The 21,120-nt window shown below is 36.7% G+C and overlaps 1 protein-coding gene across 3 annotated transcripts in view; it reads right to left on the bottom strand.

Annotated features, from left to right (window-relative positions):
• The window catches only part of srgap3 (SLIT-ROBO Rho GTPase activating protein 3), a 72,719-nt gene that overhangs the window by 38,681 nt on the left and 12,918 nt on the right, over positions 1 to 21,120 (bottom strand). For all 3 annotated transcript variants that reach the window (XR_002751856.1, XM_023324887.1, XM_005799885.2), the window contains exon 2: positions 15,345 to 15,540. Coding sequence is in view for 2 of the 3 variants with exons in the window: in XM_023324887.1 (XP_023180655.1) it covers positions 15,345 to 15,540 (196 nt within the window). In the remaining variant the exon portion in view is untranslated. The remainder of the gene's footprint in view (positions 1 to 15,344; positions 15,541 to 21,120) is intronic.

Below are 21,120 nucleotides of genomic sequence, written 5' to 3'. Positions count from 1 at the left end.
CTCAACTTTTAACACACAGAGATTTTGTATTTTATAATTCTTGTTCTTAGCTTCTTTTAGCCTAAATTGATGAATTTGTAAGTTTTTAGAAATTTCTGAATAATTGCAACAATGTAATGTTTTTAAATGTTTACAGTAACAATAAAAATTTTTCGAAAGAAAAAAAAAAAAAAATCCTCCCCCAATCATTCCAGGGCACTTGTCAGCAACTGACCAATCAGTATGGACCTTACCACAGGGGCCGCTTTTCATTGGCTGATGCCCATTCTACGTGGTCACGTGCGTGGCCGTCTCACAAACACGCTTAGCTTCCCGTTAGCTAAGTACAGCATAATGGCAGAACTGATACAACTTCTACACCTTGAAGCCTGTCTGCTACACAGTCTTTCGTTAGCTAAACAGGTCAATATGCAATGTGTCTGTATCTGACATACACTAAAGATTTTATTTTAGCAGAAAAGGCTTTGGACTAAACTGTTACTCGTGTTAGCCACGCTAGCACCAAGTACAGCTAGTCAGTCAACCATCGCTGTGTTCAGGGAAGCGCTGATTAATAATAGAGAAATAACTAGAAAATTCCTGAAGAAATTTAACCGGGGCCTGCCAAAGTTTGCCCGTCGGTTTGGACCCAGCGTTCTGATGCTAGAAATTAGCATCAATGCTAGAGAAAGCTGCAATAGTATGAGGAGATTGACAAGACTGTTGACTAACATTCACTTGCACCATTCATTATGATAAAGTAAGTGTATCAGCTAAAATTAGCAAAAATGCTAATGTTAGCGTGATTGCTGTCAGTAGCATGTGGGACATCACTAGGATGTTTTCTATAATTGACTTACTCCATTCAGTATACTAAACACGGCTAATAAGTGAAATAAATAGCTAATAGCTTATTTAAGCTAAAATGCTAATGCTAATGAACTGCCTTGCTGTGCAAGGCAGTTCCCTAACCTGAGAGAAAAAGATAATGCAGAATAATAATATTAACTAATCTAAGGGGCATATTGAGGCTTTTATTTTGAAATTTTTGTTAAGCTTAATTTCAAAGGTCCAAACTAATCCCATGTCTAATACTCATTGGGTTAAATCAGTTATATAATGCTCAAAACACAAGTAGTTGATGTAAAAATATTCAAGGCTTTTATTTTGAAATTTTCTTTATGCTTCATTTCAAAAGGCCAAACTAATCCCATGTCTAATAGTCATTGGGTTAAATCAGTTATATAATGCTCAAAAGAGCAATTATCTGATGTAAAAATTGTCAAGGCTTTTATTTTGAAATTTTCAGTATGCTTCATTTCAAAGGACCAAACTAATATCATGTGTAACAGTGCTTTGGATGAAAAAGTCAAATAAAGCCAAAAAGAGCAACTACATGATGTAAAAATATTCAAGGCTTTTATTTTGAAATTTTCATTAAGCTTAATTTTAAATTGCCACACTAATACCATGTGTAACAATGGTTGGGTAAAATCAGTTATAAAAAGCCAAAACACAAGTAGTTCTAAAGGCCAGCTCAGACTTCCTCTGTAGTAACTGACAGTTCCACCATGTTGTAGTTCTGACATTCAGTCATTGTAGTTCTAAAGAGCAGCTCAGCTGTTGTGTGAGTGAGACAGAGAGGGAGAGACAGGATTCTGTTTGAAGCAGTTAGTTTTTCTGATCAAAGCAGGCTGAACATATCTTTCTCTAAATGCTGTCAATAGCATGTGGGATATCATTAGAATGTTGTCTGTAATTGACTTACTCCACTCAGTATATTAAACATGGCTAATAAGTAAGAAAATAGCTAATAGCTTATTTAAGGTAAAAGGCTAATGCTAATGAACTGCCTTGCTGTAAATATATTTAATAAAATTTTAACAAACAAATGGCTTCTACCGCAATAATTATGTGAAATTAAATTAATTATATCCCAACTTCAGAAGATTTGCCTTTACCTTTACAGAGCTCTTTGGTTCCTCCTATCAGTCTGTAGCTTCTCATATTGACGTCATCAAACCAAATTTCAGATCTACCATAACTGACTGACACCTGCTGGCCTCAGGTTTGCAACCAGCTTGTGACTGAGAAACCAGAAACCTCCTCCCAGACGATGACATGAACTTGTTAGTTCCTCTGTCCATTGCAGTAGCTGATATATTGTGAAAATCCGGTAAAACTGATGCACTAATCGAGTCATGTTTACATAGAAACAACAGCGCTGCGAGACTTTGTTTGTGAGACTTGCGGTCACGTGGGTCGGTTGTGGGCGGAGCTTGGTAAGGTCCATGCTGCAGTCAGAGAGATTTTGAGGAATATAATAGATAATCACGGTCCAAGTGGGTAATATGCAATCCCGACAGCCGTTACCCAGAACGTGTAGAGGGCGGAATACAATTAATCACATTTCCAAAATCAAAAAGGAGTCTGGAATAACGCAAGAAATGGATCATGGACTGCAGCCCTCCTGACGTCCAGTTGAGTGAAACTGATGGACGGAAACTACCAAGTTAGTCAGCACCACGAAGGTAACCGGGAGTAAACATCCCCTTCTTTTTTTTTTTTGTTATGACACTTACTGTTAGCTCCGTGCTAACGACTCAGGCTCTGTGCTAACGACGTCAAAAACGCACAACTCAGTTAAATTAAAATAACAATGCTAAACATCTAATCATTTCCAGATCAATAAGTTAAGGTACTGTAGTTATGCTGGATTTTAAGCGTGTAGATTCCAACAGTAGCTCTATGGCAGCATGAAAACAGACTGAAGTTACTGTTATACTGACATTTAAACACCATTTCATGCTACTGTTTATTTCTAAGCATTTTCCTGACGGCAGATTTTCACAAGCCGGTATTAGTTAAGTAATTACTCACCCATTTTGTACATGCAAAATGCATCGACAGCTTCAAACTCACATCCAATCAGATGTTTTTTGTTCCTCGTTTTCCTTTTGGGCTTTGTTGATTTCACCGTTATTTCCCCGCTAATAACCATATAGACCTGACATAGGACTAGTTACAGAATTTTCTTGCCCGCCGTCTTTGCCTCAATGTTGGTTTATAAGGCAAAAATGTCTCTGGTAACGCATTGAGGTCTGTTAGTCTGCCTGAATAAGTTTGCTTGTCGGAGGAAAGCTCTACTTCCGCAAGGGGGCGGAGCCGTCATGTCAAATTGACAATAAAAACCATTTTCACTTTTCAGCAAAATTCACCAAATGCACAGTTCTTGTTAAGTAGTAGAAAACGACAGGTATTTCAAAAGAGCAGAAGAAATCTTATGGTTTTTGAACAATAACAATATTTGTTATTATTTGTTGCTAAGAGACGAGCATGTTTTCTGGTAACCAAGTGCCACAAATCTGATCTGATCTTTCGCAAAATTTACCAACTGTAAATTTCTTGGGTCTTAGCAGATGAGCAGTATTTCAACAGAGCTTATGTTTTATAAATAATAATATTACTTGTTATTAATTTGGTGTTAAGAGATGGAAGTTTTGTTTTTTTCTAGTAACAAACTGCCATGAAGTATAAATCCGATTTTTACTTTTATGTTGAATATTTGTCTTATAATTACCAACAATGACAAAAAAAAAAAAACATTTTCACTTTTCTGTAAAATTCACCAAATGCACTGTTCTTGTTTAGTAGTAGAAGATAACTGGTATTTCAAAAGAGCAGAAGAAATCTTATTCTTTTTGAACAATAATAATATTTGTTGTTAATCTGTTGCTAGGAGATGAGCGAGTTAAAGCGAAGTAAACATCTGATTTTTACTTTTGCTAAATTTAACAACTGTAATTTTTTTGTGTCTAAGCAGATAAGCAGTATTTCAAAAGAGCTTGTGTTTTATAAAAAATAATATTACTTGTTATTATTTGGTGTTAAGAAATTAGCTTTTTTTCTGGCAACGAAATGCCACGAAGTATAAATCAGATTTTTACTTTTGTGTTGAATGTCTGTTTTATCATATATTTGCGACCAATGACATAGAAAAAAACAAAACATTTTCACTTTTCTGTAAAATTCACCAATTGCACAGTTCTTGTTAAGTAGTAGAAGATAACTGGTATTTCAAAAGAGCAGAAGAAATCTTATGTTTTTTGAACAATAACAATATTTGTTGTTAATCTGTTGCTAGGAGATGAGTGCTTTTTCTGGTAACCAAGTGCCAGGAAGTAAACATCTGATCTTTTGCAAGATTTACCAATTGTAAATTTCTTGTGTCTAAGCAGATAAGCAGTATTTCAAAACAGCTTATGTTTTATAAACAATATTACTAATTTAGTGTTAAGAGATGAGCGGGGGTTTTTTGCGTAACAAACTGCCACGAAGTAAAAATCTGATTTTTACTTTTGTGTTGAATATTTGTTTTATAATTACCAACAATGACAAAAAATAAAAAAAACATTTTCACTTTTCTGTAATATTCACCAACTGCACTGTTCTTGTTAAGTAGTAGAAGATAACTGGTATTTCAAAAGAGCAGAAGAAATCTTATTCTTTTTGAACAATAATAATATTTGTTGTTATTCTGTTGCTAGGAGATGAGCGAGTTTTCTGGTAATCAGAAAACGTGCTCATCAGTAAACATCTGACTTTTACTTTTTTTAAAGTAAAAATCAGAAGGCAGTGCATCAACATTAACACCAACATTAGGGACAAAGGTCTACTAGAAGTAGCCTTTTCCATAAAATAAGCTTTTTAGCTATTTTTTTATTCATTAGCCATGTTTAGCACACTGAATGGAGGAAGTCAATGTAAGACAACATGCAAGTGAAGTTCCACATGCCACTGGACGTATTTAGGCTAACATTAGCATTTTGGATGATTTTATCTAATATGCTAATTTTAACATACTGAATGGAGTAAGTCCATGTTACTCAACATGCTTGTGACTCTTCACATGTTATTGAGTACGCTGTAGCTTACTTTAGCATTGATGCTAATTTTTAGCATCAGAATGATGCAGGCCCCGTTTAAACTTCTAGTTTGTTGTTGCTCCTCCTACTTCATTCTCTTAAAAACACAAGAAGATGTGTGTATCAATTAAACTACCCTCATGAGCTTATTAGCTGTTCAACACAAGTGTTGCATTACTTGTGTTGTCTCTAAAGTGTTGTCCCTAAAAGACATGCATTGATTTAGCCTTTAGAATACTGCTCTTTTATCAAACATCTACGGTAAAGTTATGTAAATAATAAGTAACAGTATACTGTATATCTAGCATTTATAAACCAATTACCCAATATTTCAAAGACACTGTGTGTCTTTAGTGATGTGCCTATTAATACTTAGTAAAAACAAACACAACGACAAGTGAGAATAAAAACAGACATATATTCAACATGGTAGCTGGATGAGAATTAAGTTGAGGAATGAGAGAGCCTGAAATGTGAAGAGTGCAAATGCTTCATACGGAGGACAAAAGCTGTGAAGACTTGAAAGAAACAGAGGGCACAAAATCTGTTGTTCCCTCGCTGATGCCCTCATTTCACAGAAATGAGGAGCAGAGGGCCGTTAATTAGGCCGGAGTGCTTCACCAGCAGCGTCTCTGGGAGCCGAGTCTGTTAACACTGTACTAATTGTAGCTCTTTGGCTTGTTTTATGGCACTGACACAGACCAGTTTCTATGTCTTCAGGGGACTGTCAATCACGAAAGACAAACTGCACCACAAATTCTTTTCTTTGCACCTCCCTCCATCTTCCTACAAAGGACCTGCAGATTGCATGCCCTCTGATAACCAAGATATATCACTAACAAGTAGAAAAGGCCAAACACTGAGCTGAAAGGTTTCCGTTGACGTTTGCGGTGAAAAAAGGAGTTATACACAGTCTTTTTGCTTCTACTGCATCGTTTTCACCCAGTAGTAATTGACCACAGTGTCTTGCAAAACTATTTATATCCCTTGAACTTTTTCCCATTTTGTCATATAACTAGTAACTTAGGGTGTTTTCACATCTCATAGTCTGGGAAACTCAGTTCAATTGGGGACCAAAATTACAACATGTTAAATTTTCAGCTGCTGCTGTTCACTTTCCCACTGCACTGTCTCAAATGAACCAAACCTTTTGAAAAACCTGTTGACCTCTTCTCCTGGTGCTGCACGAAGACCCACTGGAGAAAACATGAAAACCACTAAAAATAAAGACAATGAGCGCAACTTCCTTATTCTCCAAATCTAAACCAAAATGAAGTGGCATCAGATTTTAGTTGTAGGATTTCTCTACTGTCTTTGGTAAAAGGCCACAATCTATTTCTTCCTTTAGTGCTAGACACATGTTTCGGTTGTATTTATCCAGAATCCCTACACTGTTGTCACTTCTTGCTTTTGGAGGGCTCTACTGTCCGCCTGGCATTCACACGTGCATTCGAACTGCGCCAGAGTTCACTTCAACTGAATAGAGACCTAGGTTTTAAGGTGGACCAAAGTTCACTTTTTTGGCCGCATTGGGTGCTCACACCTCCCCAAACTAACAGGCTTTCTAGGCAAACAAACTAGAGATAGATTAAAGCGGACTAAACAGGGCTGGGATTTAATCTGATACAGCTGAGCTGTAAAGGGTTCACAGATTTAGCAGATAATATTAGAAATGTTTGCTGTGTTCCTCAGTGCAGAGAAAAAGATGTGTAAAAGTTTAAAGCAGAGTTATGTTTTAAAACAATATGCCAAGCTTTAAACATCTGACACAAAACCTTTCAATTTGAAAATGGCACAAATCACCAAGCCATTAAACTCTATGTGAAAAGCAATAATACTTTGATCAACATAGAATGATTCATAAGTTCTTAAATTTTCTGGATGAGGATTAAACTCCTAAATTGAAACACATTGCAATAATCCCTTCACACAATGATAAACAAAAATGAAGTTTCCCTCATAATGCTTGCAACCAACATCAGTGACAGTCATAAAACAGGGTCATTGCTTTACTTATATATGTACTGAATTCCACCATCCAATCCCTCAGAGCCTGTGATGCGTCTGAGCCAGGATTTCCAGAAGGAAGTCTGTATTTATCAACTCAGGGCTCCACTCTGTGTAGCCTTTAATCTCTTCCACACTGCCTCGCTTCCACATCTCCATAAAACAGTCAAAGAAAAAGGAAAAAAGAGACAAATAGTTTCAAAAGACAAGGAGGAGGCACATGTTCAAGCTTTGGGAATAAAATTTACTTTGACTCCATTTTACGCGTTGTTTCTTATTCTACATTGACACACAAGTCGCCATTTCAGTCTTTTCTATTAAGAGTTTCATGATTTGACATCTCACAGCTGTATACACATACAGGCCAAAGCAGGGCACCATTGGTGAAGACAAGATGGGGATTTGAAAAGATACAAAAAACATGAAACAAGCTGCAAACCAGCTGATCTATTCATCGTCTATGAGCTGACATCTGCCAGCTGGGCTCGCCAACCTGACAAGAGCCGAGTACTGGCTCCTCTGTTCAAACCAACAAACCCTGGTGAGATATAGCTCAACCTCCTGCCATCTGCCCTGCAGGCCACCAGAAAGGAGACTTGCTTCAAGAACATAGTTGCACTCAATGGGTATAAAGCTGTACAAGCCACTCAGTGTCAGTGTTTGAAGCATCACCAACAGCAGCAAACATCACTCTACAATGTTACATCGTAACTAACGGGGATAATGGCTTCAAGAATCTCTTCAAACCAAATAACTCCACTTCCTGATAAATACGACATACAGAGAAACATCAATTCAGTGGGAAAAGGACCTCATACCAAAAAACAAACAAAAAATTTCTTTCATACTGGAGCCATTAAAAAAGAAAAAAATTCAATATCATTTTTTATCTACTTATTATCATAGACATGAAAGCCACATTAATCTGGTGCTTTTAATTATGTTATTGAAGACTTACTTTTCTGGGTATGGTGATTATATAATTTGGATGTTTAATATTTTTTGTAAAACAAGCACTGGGTGAACAATTTGGATTTATTGAGCAGTCTCGCATTTGCATGCATGCATATGCTAAAATATATAACTACACCCCTAAGGCTATTCAACTGAATGTCCCTTAGCAAATGTATTTGTAGCCATTAACAACCTTCTGGAATAGATGGATATGTGCCCACTGTCACTAGAAGAACAGGCAGAGTTAGGACAAAGCTTTTAATAATAGTCTGCAATGTTTCAATAAGGTTAGTTTACTTTTATCCTGCTTTCTTTGTTCCAAAATGTGCATATGTTTAGGATCATTGTAAATTACAACCCCTAATTGTGCCCAAATTTCCCTTTCTGGGGATGGGGCGTCAGAAAGGTGGTTCACCCAGGCCCTTCTCCAAAAACTACCTCTTTGTGCTTGATAGAACTGTGTACCTTCCTACATAGCAAAACTAAAAGACTTCTGAAGAAAAATTTAGGGTTGCATGAGACATGTGTTGAGCTACCTGACCACAATCACAAGAAGTGCGTACAAAAAAGTCAATAAGAGACTTTAAGACACAAGAACATTGTGCAAACTGTTAAACATGGTGTTGGTAGTATTATGCTTAGTCTTTCCATCTACCAGTGGGCGAAATAATGAAGAAAGATGTCTGCTTCCAAGTTCTTCAACTTCATCTCAGATCAACAGCTAAACAGAATATCTTTGACATAATAGGGTTTACTCTAAATGATTTCCAGTGATCCCAAACACTGGACCTGTGCCAGGAAGCCACCAGTTTAAATAATTTCTACTAGTTCTACCAAAAGCGTGGTCAAAATCCTGGCAGAACTATGCCCAAGCAAGGATGATGTTTTGAAATATTAGTCTAACTGTGTGTATGAATATGAACCTTAAATGTATATTTATGACTCTTTGCAATTAGGAAAAACCCACAATATAACCAGACTTGTGCACCTAATTTTTATTTTTGAAGGCATATCACGTGCTGCATTTTAACAACCTTGTCTTGTTTTCGCACTGAAAACTGTGGATTCAGCTACAGAAAACAAAAAGCGTCGCACAGGGCCGCACGTTCTCCTGAAGTATTAGATTTCATTGTTGCAAGTGAGGTTAAGTGGGAAGAGCAAAATGATTCCTGGCTGGTTTTGCTGCGGTGTGGCTGTAGCTGCAGTAGCTGTAAATCACAAGAATCTACAGCTTGATAATAAATCAGCAGGGAAAAGAGTTCAGCCAACACACTTTAGGCCTGGATCCAGGACATACGCAAGTCCATCCTGGTCGGGATGACTCTGCTGTGCTGTTTTATTGTTTTGTCCCTTTAAAAATATTTAATTACTGAGCATAAAAACACAGCTACATGCATAAAATAGGATGTAATGACAGCTACTGTACGAGGAAGGCTGTAGCCAAAACGATTTTCCTGTTAATGTACATAGAGACGGAGATAAAGCTTTATTAAAAATCAGTAAGTTCATAACAAAACTCTGAAAATTAAAATGTCAGAATATAAGGCTTTGCATTTCTTTCCGATGATACATACAGATTGTTTTGGTTTTCTGCCAGCTAACTGTTCTGATTGGACAAACACAAGTGGTTTTCAAGTCTGGGCTCATTAGGTGTTTTTGGTGGCTTGTGATTATCCTAACTACTCGTAAGTAGAAAGAGAACCACAGCAAAGGGTGTGTCACAGCTGATTACAAGCATCTAGAGTCCACACAAGGTGAAACATTGCTTTGCATGTTTGTTTTTTTTTTGTTGTTGCAGTGTGAAAAGTTCGCACACACTGAGCAGAAAGGAATCAGTTATTGAAACAGAGGTCATATTCTTGTAGAAAATAAGGAAGTGTGCCTGTAATATATGCAAACGTGGCAAAAATGGAAGGTAATAACCCTTCTAAGTCTTAATTTTACAGTCTTGGCAATCTGATCCAGTTCAATATGCACTGGCTACAAACGGAGTATAACTCCAGATTAAATCTGAACATAATGGCCCCCCAGATTTACTCTCAAAAGCTTTAAAATAAATTGCTCTAACATAAAACTGAAAAATCTACTGCCACTCTGTGAAATTGATCTTGAGATATTACTACCTCCTTTTTACCTCATTCTACCGTCCTGCTCAGTGTGGGCAAGTTAAGTCAAATTTTGTCTTGAAGTCATTCAATGTAAAGATGAAAATACATCTACTTAACTCCATGGTTTGCTTATCTTTCCTATTTTGAGAAGTTTTTATTGATGTATTTTATTGTTTTGTGATAGATCAACACAACAATTTAATTAAACTAGTGTTTTGATACTCTGTTTTTATTCATTTGTGTTATTGTCATTCTTGTACAGCACTTTGGTGCAGTTTTATGCCTGTTTTTAAGTGCCATATAAATAAATTTGACATTGACATTGACAACATAGTGCAGAATGATGGAGAAGTAAAGGAATTTGTGGTTTTTATTTTTATTATTTAATAAAAATCTTAAAAGTGTGATCTAAGTCAATTCTCAACAATCTCAGCCACAAGTATTTCAGGGTAGATTTGGTCATTTAGTAAATAGCATTTTTGCATGTTTTTTTTTTTTTCTTTTACAAATTTCCTCAAGCTCAGTCAGTATTTTTCAAGTCTTGTCACAAATTCTTAATGGAATTGGTGAATTCAATGAAAACTAAAATCCATTAATCTCTCTTTTTTTTTTTTACTAATTTAATTTTTAAAAGGTCTACTAGATGTAAGCCTGGAGTTTGATTGACTTATGCCAACATATACTATGCTTTGATCTAAACCATTCCATTGTACTGGTGCCATGTTTATTTTTATTGTCTAACTTGGAGATGAACCTCTGCTGCAGTGTTAAGTATTTTCCAGTCTCTAACATGTTTTTTCTTCCATTGTTTCCTGGTATTGAGCTCCATCCACTTCACCATTAACTCTGAGCAGCTGCCTTGTCTCGTAAAAAAAAGCATTCACAAAGAATGATGCTGCCAGTATCGTGTCGCTCAGTGAGCATCATGTATTTAGGGGGATCTGTAGATTTAGTCTTCTACCACATAAAGTTTAATTTTGATCTCATGTGACCAGAGCCCTTTCTTCCACATGTTTGCAGGATAAATTCTTGCACCCAACCTGCAGATTTTTGCACCTCCTCCAGAGCTATAACGTAGCTGTATTTTCTACATTTTTTTAATTATTATTATTTGTGAAGCTATATAGTAAAAAATCGGGAGTGAGCTTGATTATCACCAGAGCTGCCAAATGATAATATGTATGTTAGAAAATGTGGATGTGTCTGACGCTCATGAAAATTATGATCTTGGATTTGGAAAGTTTTCTTTAAACATGTCATTTTAGGTGTACTTTTCTGACAAATCCCTTGCTGATTGAAGAAGATAATCTGTAGACTCCAGTGGTTCACTACAGTGATGCATCAACTGCAGGACATTTATATCTACTACAGTATAAGTCAAGCCTTTACTCCTTAAAACCGTCTGGGATCAATTATCCCAGTACATCACTGTGAATTTCACACAAACAGCAGCAGTCTGCTTGTAATTTCTCCATACATGAGCTCATAAAGGATGAACCGAAAGTCAGCGGACAGATGTTTTGTGGTCAGATGAGTTTACATCTGATGTTAGGGCTCTGGGTGCCAAATAGAAAAGACCAACACAAGTTCATTAAAACACCATCAATGAATGCATAGGTTGCATGAAGCATGAGCGGCATACATTTGTGCGAAGCATAATTGATGCAAAGGGTTATGTTGGATTCTTTGAGAGTACACAGACTTCTAGAATCCTGTGTCCTGAGGTCCTGTGTCTATAATGGATATTCTTAGCAGAACAAATCCTGCATAACTTAGAGAATTATAGTGTGCATTAACCAGTCCAGATCTGTCTCCTCATAGAAATGTGTGAGAAACACAATCAGACACTACAACCACACAATGCTGAGTAACTGAAAGCTTGCTTCAAGAAAATGGACACCGGACCTCCTTTCAAAACTGCAGCAGTTGGTATTCTCAGTTCCTAAATGATTAAAATATGTGATTCAATGGAAGTCTGATGTAACACAGTGGTAAACAAGTTTGACCTGAAAGTTTTTCTGAGTTTCTAACATCAAAGTTAAGATAAGTTCAAATATTTTTGATAAAATGAAGTCAGTTGGAGAAAGTGAAGAGTCTCTATTTTGATCTTTTGTATGTTTTAAAAATGTAAGATGCAGAAGTAATTACAAAATTCAAGCTTGTATGTTGTTACATTTCAGAAATCTTTTCATCTTTCTGAATGCATAATTTTAGAAATTATGCATCCAGCTGATATTAATTTAAATTGCCTAGGCTTAGTGAATTATTTTGAAAAGGTGCATTTATGTTTGCTTGTTTGTTTCTGTTAGGGGATATTTTGATGTCACAATAAAACACCATTTTCAAATCTTACCAATTAATCTGTCAATTGTTTTAAACCTCCCATTTAATAATTGCTTGTGTTAATCTGTAACTCTATTAACTTCACTCCAGAAGGTCAAAACCGCGACGCCTTTTCACATTACCAAATGTAAAAGAGGATTTAAAAAAAAAAAGATGAACACCTAGAGTCCTGCAGCATTAACTTAAAAAAATTCCAAGCAGACATTATGGCAATGTAATGCCAACACAGATTCAGACCTGAGAACTGCTGCCAGTACACAGCTGCCCCGGCGCTCCCATTAGCAGACTGAGCTAAGCTCTTCTGCTTGCTGTAGATATTTGATTTGGAGAGCAGCGGAGCTTAATTTCATGCCCTGCGTGAGCCATGTAGCCGAGAGTTGGTGGGAAATTCTGGGCAAATGATGCCAGATTTCTACACTTGCACATGTTTTTGTAATTTTCGAGCAGAGGAATGAAAATGGGCGACATACATTTGTGCAAAGCATAATTGGTGCAAAGGGTTATGTTGGATTCTTTGAGAGTACACAGAAAATAAAACTAGAAAATTTCGGAAGAAATTTAGCCGGGGCCTGCCAAGGCGCGCCCGTCGGGTTTGGGCCCGGCGTTTTCACGCTACAAATTAGCATCGATGCTAAAGAACGCCGCAACGTAATCAATTGCATGCGGAGAACCACAAGAACGTTAAGTGAGGTGGACGTGCACCATTCAGTATGATTTAAAATGTTGTCAAGGCTTTTATTTTGGAAGTTTTGTTAAACTTCATTTCAAAGGGCCAAACTAATCCCATGCGTAATAGTCCTTGGGTTAAAATAGTTATATAATGCTCAAAACACAAGTAGTTGATGTAAAAATATGAAAGGCTTTTATTTTGAAATTTTCAGTATGCTTCATTTTAAAGTTCCGAACTAATACCATGTGTAACAGTGCTTTGGATGAAAAAGTCAAATAAAGCCAAAAAGAGCAATTACATGATGTAAAAATATGAAAGGCTTTTATTTTGAAATTTTTGTTAAGCTTCATTTCAAAGGGCCAAACTAATACCATGTGTAACAGTGCTTTGGATGAAAAAGACAAATAAAGGCAAAAAGAGCAATTACGTCATGTAAAAATATTCAAGACTTTTATTTTGAAATTTTCAGTATGCTTCATTTTAAAGTTCCGAACTAATACCATGTGTAACAGTGCTTTGGATGAAAAAGTCAAATAAAGCCAAAAAGAGCAATTACGTCATGTAAAAATATTCAAGGCTTTTATTTTGGAATTTTTGTTAAACTTCATTTCAAAGGGCCAAACTAATACCATGTATAACAGTCATTGGGTTAAATCAGTTATATAATGCCCAACAGAGCAAATATCTGATTTAAATATATTCAAGGCTTTTATTTTGAAATTATTTTGACTGAGGGTTCCACTATAGATAGAACTACAGTGATGCGTATTTGTAGTCCTAATCAGCAGCCAATAGCCTCTTGAGTTCCGTTGCTATGGTAAATAAGTTTCTCACCAAGTTGTGAACTGTTAGTGACAGAGCCTGAGACAGCCTAGAAAATCCTGTCGCATGACTTTCCTCTGAAGCACCGTGACAGAAAACCGTACGGTCTAGATAAATTTCGAAAACATTTTACCGGAGCAGACATGCGTATCAATGTGAGGACCGATTTTGATACCAATCGTGCGATATTTGTGGGCGTGATGCCGATTTCAGAATTATCTTGGGCTCAAAAAATCTCTCCATTTCTCACTCTAGCCGAGATCTAAAGGCCCTGGCTCTCACTCTAATTTTCGGAAAAATGAGAAACTTTGGGTCGCTTAGAGACAAATTGTGGACAAACCGTAACTGGTATCGACGAGCCGTCTTCACTTTCGAAGAGATCACAGACGTATCTACAAAATTAAATTTGAATGGCATTTCTACGTGAATTCGTGACGACACAGAAAATCCTCAAATAGGGTATTTCTAGGATTTTTCCCATTGACTTATAATGGGGTTTTTTTCGTAGTTTTTTGCGAATTATGTCGCCACGTTAAGCCCAAATCCCACCAAAAGTAATAGCTCCAATGGCGTGAATTTTCTGCACGTTTTGATACCTCATTTGTAGGTGTGCACCCAGCGGTACGAGCCGCATTAACGGTTACGGAAGAAAAATAAAGATTAAAGAGACGCTTCTCTCCGACAATAGTAATAGGTTCCTGCCATTGCTTTGCATGGCAGGCCCCAATAAAACATTTTCTTTAAATCTTAGAAAATCAGATTTAAACCACATAACTTTCAGAAGCTGTTTTTGTCCATCTAAGTCTCTATTCAGTGAGTTATTTGTTCGATACATGAAAAATAGGGAAATGATATACAGAAAAATACAGTATAATAATATGAAATGCAATTTTTTCCTCTAGTTTTGAAATAATAGTAAAATACTGAGCACAACAACTCCCTTAAAGGGTGTTGCCTCTGCTCCTGTGATTATTATTGTAAAATAGTTAGAAAAAATATTTTTATTATGGCTCTTAAAAATAATCTGAATAAATAAATAATAAAAAAAATAAACCAGAATAATGTAAAATCAGTACATCAAAGATTTTCGCATTCTGGGAATCAGAAACTGGGCACAAAATTATCATCGGTCTAATTTACCCTCGATCCTTAAATTTAAAAAAAAGTCCAGAATCTATTACAAATATTTTTTTGAATATTCGTCTTTGAAAATTTCTTATGAATGTTCATTGTTTTCTGTCTTAATGTTTAGTATATTCAGACAGCCTCATGCTGCGAATACCCTGTTTTTTGTTGTTGTTTTTTCCAAATAGAGAATAAAACACATGAAGCTTTCTATGATTTGAGTTTAAACTGAATAGAGAGGAAGCGATAGATTCTAGAAACAGGCTTAAAGTGCACACTGACAAAGTACTATTTCAATAAATAGTGTTGAAAAACATGACAAATCTTTAATTTTCCATTAAACGAACAAAAAGAATCTTGCTGTTATAATGGCAGATGTAATGCATTTTGTCTGCTGAGGGGAAAACTCACTTAAACTGCTGATGCTCCCTGGAACTGCGGATCTTTGAGGAGAATCTCTCAGCCAGTTTCTCCAAGCTGCGAGAGTATTCCAGTTCGATCTCAGCTTTGCGTCGGAAGAACTCCTGCAGGTCCTGCAGCAGCTGGATACGAGACTCCGACTGCTGCTCCAAGCATTTAAACTGCTCCACAAGCTGGTTACGGATCTCTGTTCATTATAAAACAACACAGAAATGACATTATTAGACAAATTAAACAACAAATGATGGCACTGATAATTAAAGCCATACTTAAAGACTGTGTTGAAGAGGATTTGTTTCCAAAGCACATTTAGATGATATAAAGAAGTAACACAGAAAATAGTAATGCAATTAAACGTGCAATATTGGTAAGAAGAAAAATTATGAATAAAGTAAAATGTGTTCTAAAGCAAATACGTATTACTGTAAAGCAATCAAAGCATATAAAAATAACCCCTTAACTAATGTAAAGTTGGCCTTGTAAAAGATTAAAGTGAATAAAAGGATTAGCAACACATTTCAAACAATTTGACTCTTTTTGTCAGATTTGACACGACTCTCCAAGAAGTCAGAGATGTAAACAGGAGCAGACCAACACAGGGATTTAAAAGTGAGGACTAAAGTTTTTATAATGGACTCAAAAATATAATTACAAAAGGTACCATGTGACTAACATATTAAATCAAGTCAAATTTATTTGTATAGCAAATTTCAGCGACAACGCAGTTCAAAGTTTAGATCATAAAAACAGCATCAATTATGAAAGAAGCTATAAACAGTACATTTTGTCAAATGCCGTCACTAAAATCATCAAGCACATACAGATGGAGGGTAAAAAATGTTTTCTGTTTCCCATGTTAGTTAAAAGCCTTTCTGCAGCATTCCGGACTGACTACAGAGCTTCTTTTTATTTAAACATATAAAAATGCTGCTGCAATAATCCAGGTCTTAACCCTTTGAGGTCGACGCCCGCCCTGTGGCGGGCATGACGTCATGTTTCTGTGTGTGTTTTTTGCTCCAATGTGATAATAAATTTTGTCAAAATGAAACAAACACTGTAAAATCACAAAGTTTAGGATGTTCTGAAAATAATGATACCAAACAAGGTAAGGTAAATAGTTTTTATGGTGAAAATATAAGGGTAAATTCAAAATTAGACCAAAACGGCCATTTAGACCCAAGACTCCAATAGCTAAAGTATGCATAATCAGATTGGCGGTGTCGGTAAGGAATTCAGTCTTTTCTGCATTACCCTACAGATAGCTGGTTAGAGACAGTTTCTGACATGCAGTGGACTTAAATTAGTACCGAATAAATCTGAATATCATCTGAATAAAGGTTGCAAGAAACATCAGGGGGAAGAATGTATGAACCCTGTGGTACTCCACATGAAACACGTCTAGATTAAGAGATTAACCGGTTTGCAAAAAATGCATATTCTGACAGTAATGTGTGGGAAAAACTTCGCTAGACTCTCCTACAGTAATGCACAGACTGCCAATCAAAAATATCATGACCACTAGATTCAAATAAAGCTGTCAGATCAAGTAATACTAGAATTCAAAACCCATTCAAGGTTCATCAACATGCCACTGTTTTCTAGTCAGTGGTGTTTATGGAAACTAGACTGAAATCTGTTATAACTCACAATTAATCCAAAAAGGGAGACGTTTGTTATAAATAAACTGCACTTTGTTCTTCACGGTTCCACAACAGGATGTTTTAAAAAGCTGGGGAACACACCTGCTAAAACAGAAAAGTGCTACATATCTCTGCAATACAAGAGATATTCAAGTGAGAGTCATTTATAAAGGTTTTGGACAGGAAATATTTATGATAAATAAAACAGCAAACAGTGCAAGGCTGTAATATTATCAAGAATGGACCCTTCTGAATCTCAAAAGTTCACTTTGATCTTCAAGTATCAAAGACACGCATGTTATAAAGAGTCTGCTTAAAGTAAAGATAAAAATTGAGCTCCATGCAAAAGCAAGTAGGATGACCTGCATCAATGATTTCTCATAATTGTCCCTGTGAATTTGTCAGACTGATCTAATGAGAAGGTAATGCACTCCCACACTCGGAAAAGAAGACGAGTCACATTTCTCTTCAAGAGGAACCTGACACTACGAGGCAGAGCAAGGATCCTTCGTGCCTGTGGGAGCCACGAGCATAACCTGATTCCGCTTTATAGTGCTGTCATCAGCAGCAACGATGCCTCAACTCATGAACAGAGACAGACCTATCCCACAGAGAGAGAGAGAAAAAAGAGAACGATGAGGCGGATCTACCAGAAGCAGAACGGTGTTACTTCACAGAAGGAAGGAAGCCTCCAGGTCTGATAAGAGAAGTTTCCCAATCTGATCTGGGTTTCTATATTAAACGTACAAGCAAAACTGAATAAAAACGAAAGATACATGCACTAGCTGTTTTTCTTTTTTAAATCTCTCTTTTATAGCTCAGTTTACGAGAGGCAGCGGATTTACACAGAAAAAACAGTTTAATGGTTATTTGTTTGCAAATACCCTTTGTGCCCTAAACTCCACCTTCTTGTGCTATGTTTGTCTTTAACAAGTCTGCCTTAAATTGTACAACATTACCAAAAGCAACTTGAACTTCATAATGAGAGTCACATCATGTTGCGACACCCTTCTGTTGCAGAGTGAGTCACTGCAAGTAATAGCCTCAGAAAAAAAAACAAGAACAGGGTGATTTTTGGCAGGCACAGGAGCTGCTAGCTGAATGATAAAACCACACAGACTGTGTTTTTGTGCTGTTGATGGTGCAATTTGGTCAGAGCCAAGCCCTCATCATAGATATGTGACGAGGAAACAGTGCTGTTGTGCAGCAGCAGCCTCTATGATGTCGTGCCGCCTGGCTTCAGCCCTAAACGCTGAACTCCACTTTGCGGTTAACCATTGTTCCTGCCTTCCACTTTATCCAGGGGCCTCCTTTTCTCCCACCATCTCAAAAAGCCGAAAGCTCAGTTTAAAGTGGAAGCTCGGAACCAGACACCACTTTACTACTCCAGTACTTTCAGGACTAGTGGTGCCAGACGTGCCGTTGTGTTCCCCGTTTTGTGTTCTTTCTTCCAGGAGAAAGGCGACGCAAGAGAGCAAAGAGGACCGCCTGAGGAAAATGTGACACCGATATGCCAGAGTGACAGGATTTAGTTCTGAAAACATTCTGTCTAAAAAGGCAAGTCTGAACCACAAGCTGCATCCTCACTTTTAAAAGACACAATCGAAGACAGAAATAGGTCATGCACACACACACACACACACCCTCACCAGAAGTGTGCCCATTCCTCTCAGAGACCATGAGCAATTGGAGAATTATTCCCCAGCTATTCCCAGCCCTTTGAGAAGCCTCATTCGCTGCGGCTTATTCAAAGAGAGCGACCCCTCTGTGCTTCTGTTCGGTCTTTGAAGAGAAGAAATGTTGTGGAAGTACTGTATGTCTGTGGTTAAATTGATTATGCATGTTTATCTTGTTGAACACCATCAAAGCAGGTTCTGTCATTCTTTTTGTCCATTCACGGGAGGAAGATTTACTGCTTTACTTAATGGTCTCTGCAAAGAAAATGAACGAGTAGGGGAGATTCTGCTAGGCTAATGTAAATGCAGCTGTCAGAATAATTCAGATTCAATGTAAGTGACGTGTTACATTATTGCAGCTACAAGATATTTTGTAAATCTGCCTTAGGCTGTCTTCTTCAATTTTCAACAAGAATTATCTTAATGAAGTGTAAAATTAGATTGGACTTCTATAAAAAAAATAATCAAAGAATTAAAGAACAGATAAATCATGTGGATTCAATACAGCTGATCCAAATCAAAGTCAATTATAGATAAAGGCAGATGTAAGCATGCAAGTATTCATTTTGACAGAAGTCAACTAATCAAAATCTAAAAATCGCACCATTTCTTCAGATCAGTGACCTCATCATACCAAAAAGTAGCTGGTTGACAACAAGCTGTTGCTGCGGGAATAAACACTCCGCTGTCTTCAGCAGTAGTGAGGCATGTAGAATGAAGCCAGAGAAAGCAGTGGCATCCCAGCTGGTCATTCACGCTTCGTCACTGAGGGAGTTGATGGCTACGCATATGGCCGACGTGCCGAAATCAGTTTTCACTGTAAGCTCAACAGCAGTTGCACATTTGTTTATGTGGAAAACAGCTCCTACTACTTGACTCGCAGAGGAATTTCAGGAGTTTGGCTCAGTGTGTCTTGTGGAGCTTGAATAGTGTGTGCAGAAACGAACGTCCTGCAGCCATGTGACCAAGGGTTGATTGTTAGACTTCAGTTCAACCATGAAAACCTTTAGGACATCAGCAGATATGAGAAACGTCTCGTATTGGTTGCCGGGTTAATCTTCTGTAGTTAATTAGTGTTGGATTAGAGAGAGTTGGTAGTCTTTTTGAAATATTACACTTGCTCTATCGGGAATACACACAGAGAAAGTTATTCATGCTAATAAGGATAAACTGTCAACAATCCTAATTGAGAGAAATTGTTAATTTTTCTGTGTAGTTAAACCAAATTAATAAAGCAGTGTGGCATCAGTTGTTTTTTTAAAATCAAAATGATCCAGATTAGAAATTTTCTTTGTTTTGACATGGTTCTATTTTTAATCTGTGTAAATACCTGAAGATTTAACTATTTTGTACATTTCCAGTTTTTCAGAGATGTTTTTTTAAAGAACTGTTTTTATTTTATCATTAATATAAAGTATTTTTAGTTTTAAAATAATTTACTAAAACTAGTTTGCTATTCATAGTTCCTAGTAGCTGGAAACTTAGACAATGAGAGGTCCACCAACACATTGTTTATTTTTTGGGGGGGGGGCGGATAAATAAAATATTCTTGAATTTTAATTTTAATCAAAATTAGTAAGTTGAAAAAGACTAAATCTCACATCAGCAGGTCAAACGTTTCCAAAATCCATCGGAAATTCGCCACAAATCTCTGATTTATGCATTTCTTCCTAAAATAACTTGGTCATTTGGAGCAGCTCATGTAGGATTAGCATTTCAAACAGTGATTCTCATTATTCTATTAAATAAGTGACAGAAAAATCCTCACACCTCCAGTTTGGAAAGGGATTATCTGGGCAATGAACCAAAAACATGACTCGTCAAACTCAACACGAGTTAAGTTAAGCCTTTAATGTTTCTGCTTTGTTGGATCTTGTCATCTCCAAGCAGCAATGCAGCCATCTGCTCTGTTTTTGTGTGGGATCTTTTCTTTAATAGAAACAGGGACGGATGTGACAAGAGGCCGACTAGGGGCGGGGGGGCCAAGAGCATCTGAAATATGATTAACAGTCTAGTGGGATCACACAAATGAAGGATGCACTTCTGTTTGGATAAATTCTCCTTTTACAACCTTTGTAACAACCTAATTAGAATTAGGCCACCACACAGACTTTGATGATTCACTTTTGCTGGTGTAGCTAAGCATAAATTGCATCTTTTCTGAAAGAACTATTTTATTTTTTATCCAGTTCTTTGCTCCAAAATAGCACCTATGAACAGTTTGATATATTCTACACAAACACAAAAATGATATCTAAAATAAACTGCAGTCTAATGGTTTAAAAGAAACAGCAATTAAAATGTTGTTAATGTTTAACATAACCCATACTGTAAATGTGTTATATTGAGCATTTATGAAACCCAGCAACATTTTCTTTTGTCTTTGTGTGTGAAATGCATAAACACTACTTTGCTCACACCAGCAACATCTAATACATCTAACATCTACTC

The sequence above is a fragment of the Xiphophorus maculatus genome, chromosome 20 (assembly GCF_002775205.1).
Source record: "Xiphophorus maculatus strain JP 163 A chromosome 20, X_maculatus-5.0-male, whole genome shotgun sequence".
Lineage (NCBI taxonomy): Eukaryota > Metazoa > Chordata > Actinopteri > Cyprinodontiformes > Poeciliidae > Xiphophorus > Xiphophorus maculatus.
The sequence above is the reverse complement of the archived record's forward strand: the minus strand, read 5'-3'. Positions and strand labels throughout refer to the sequence as shown.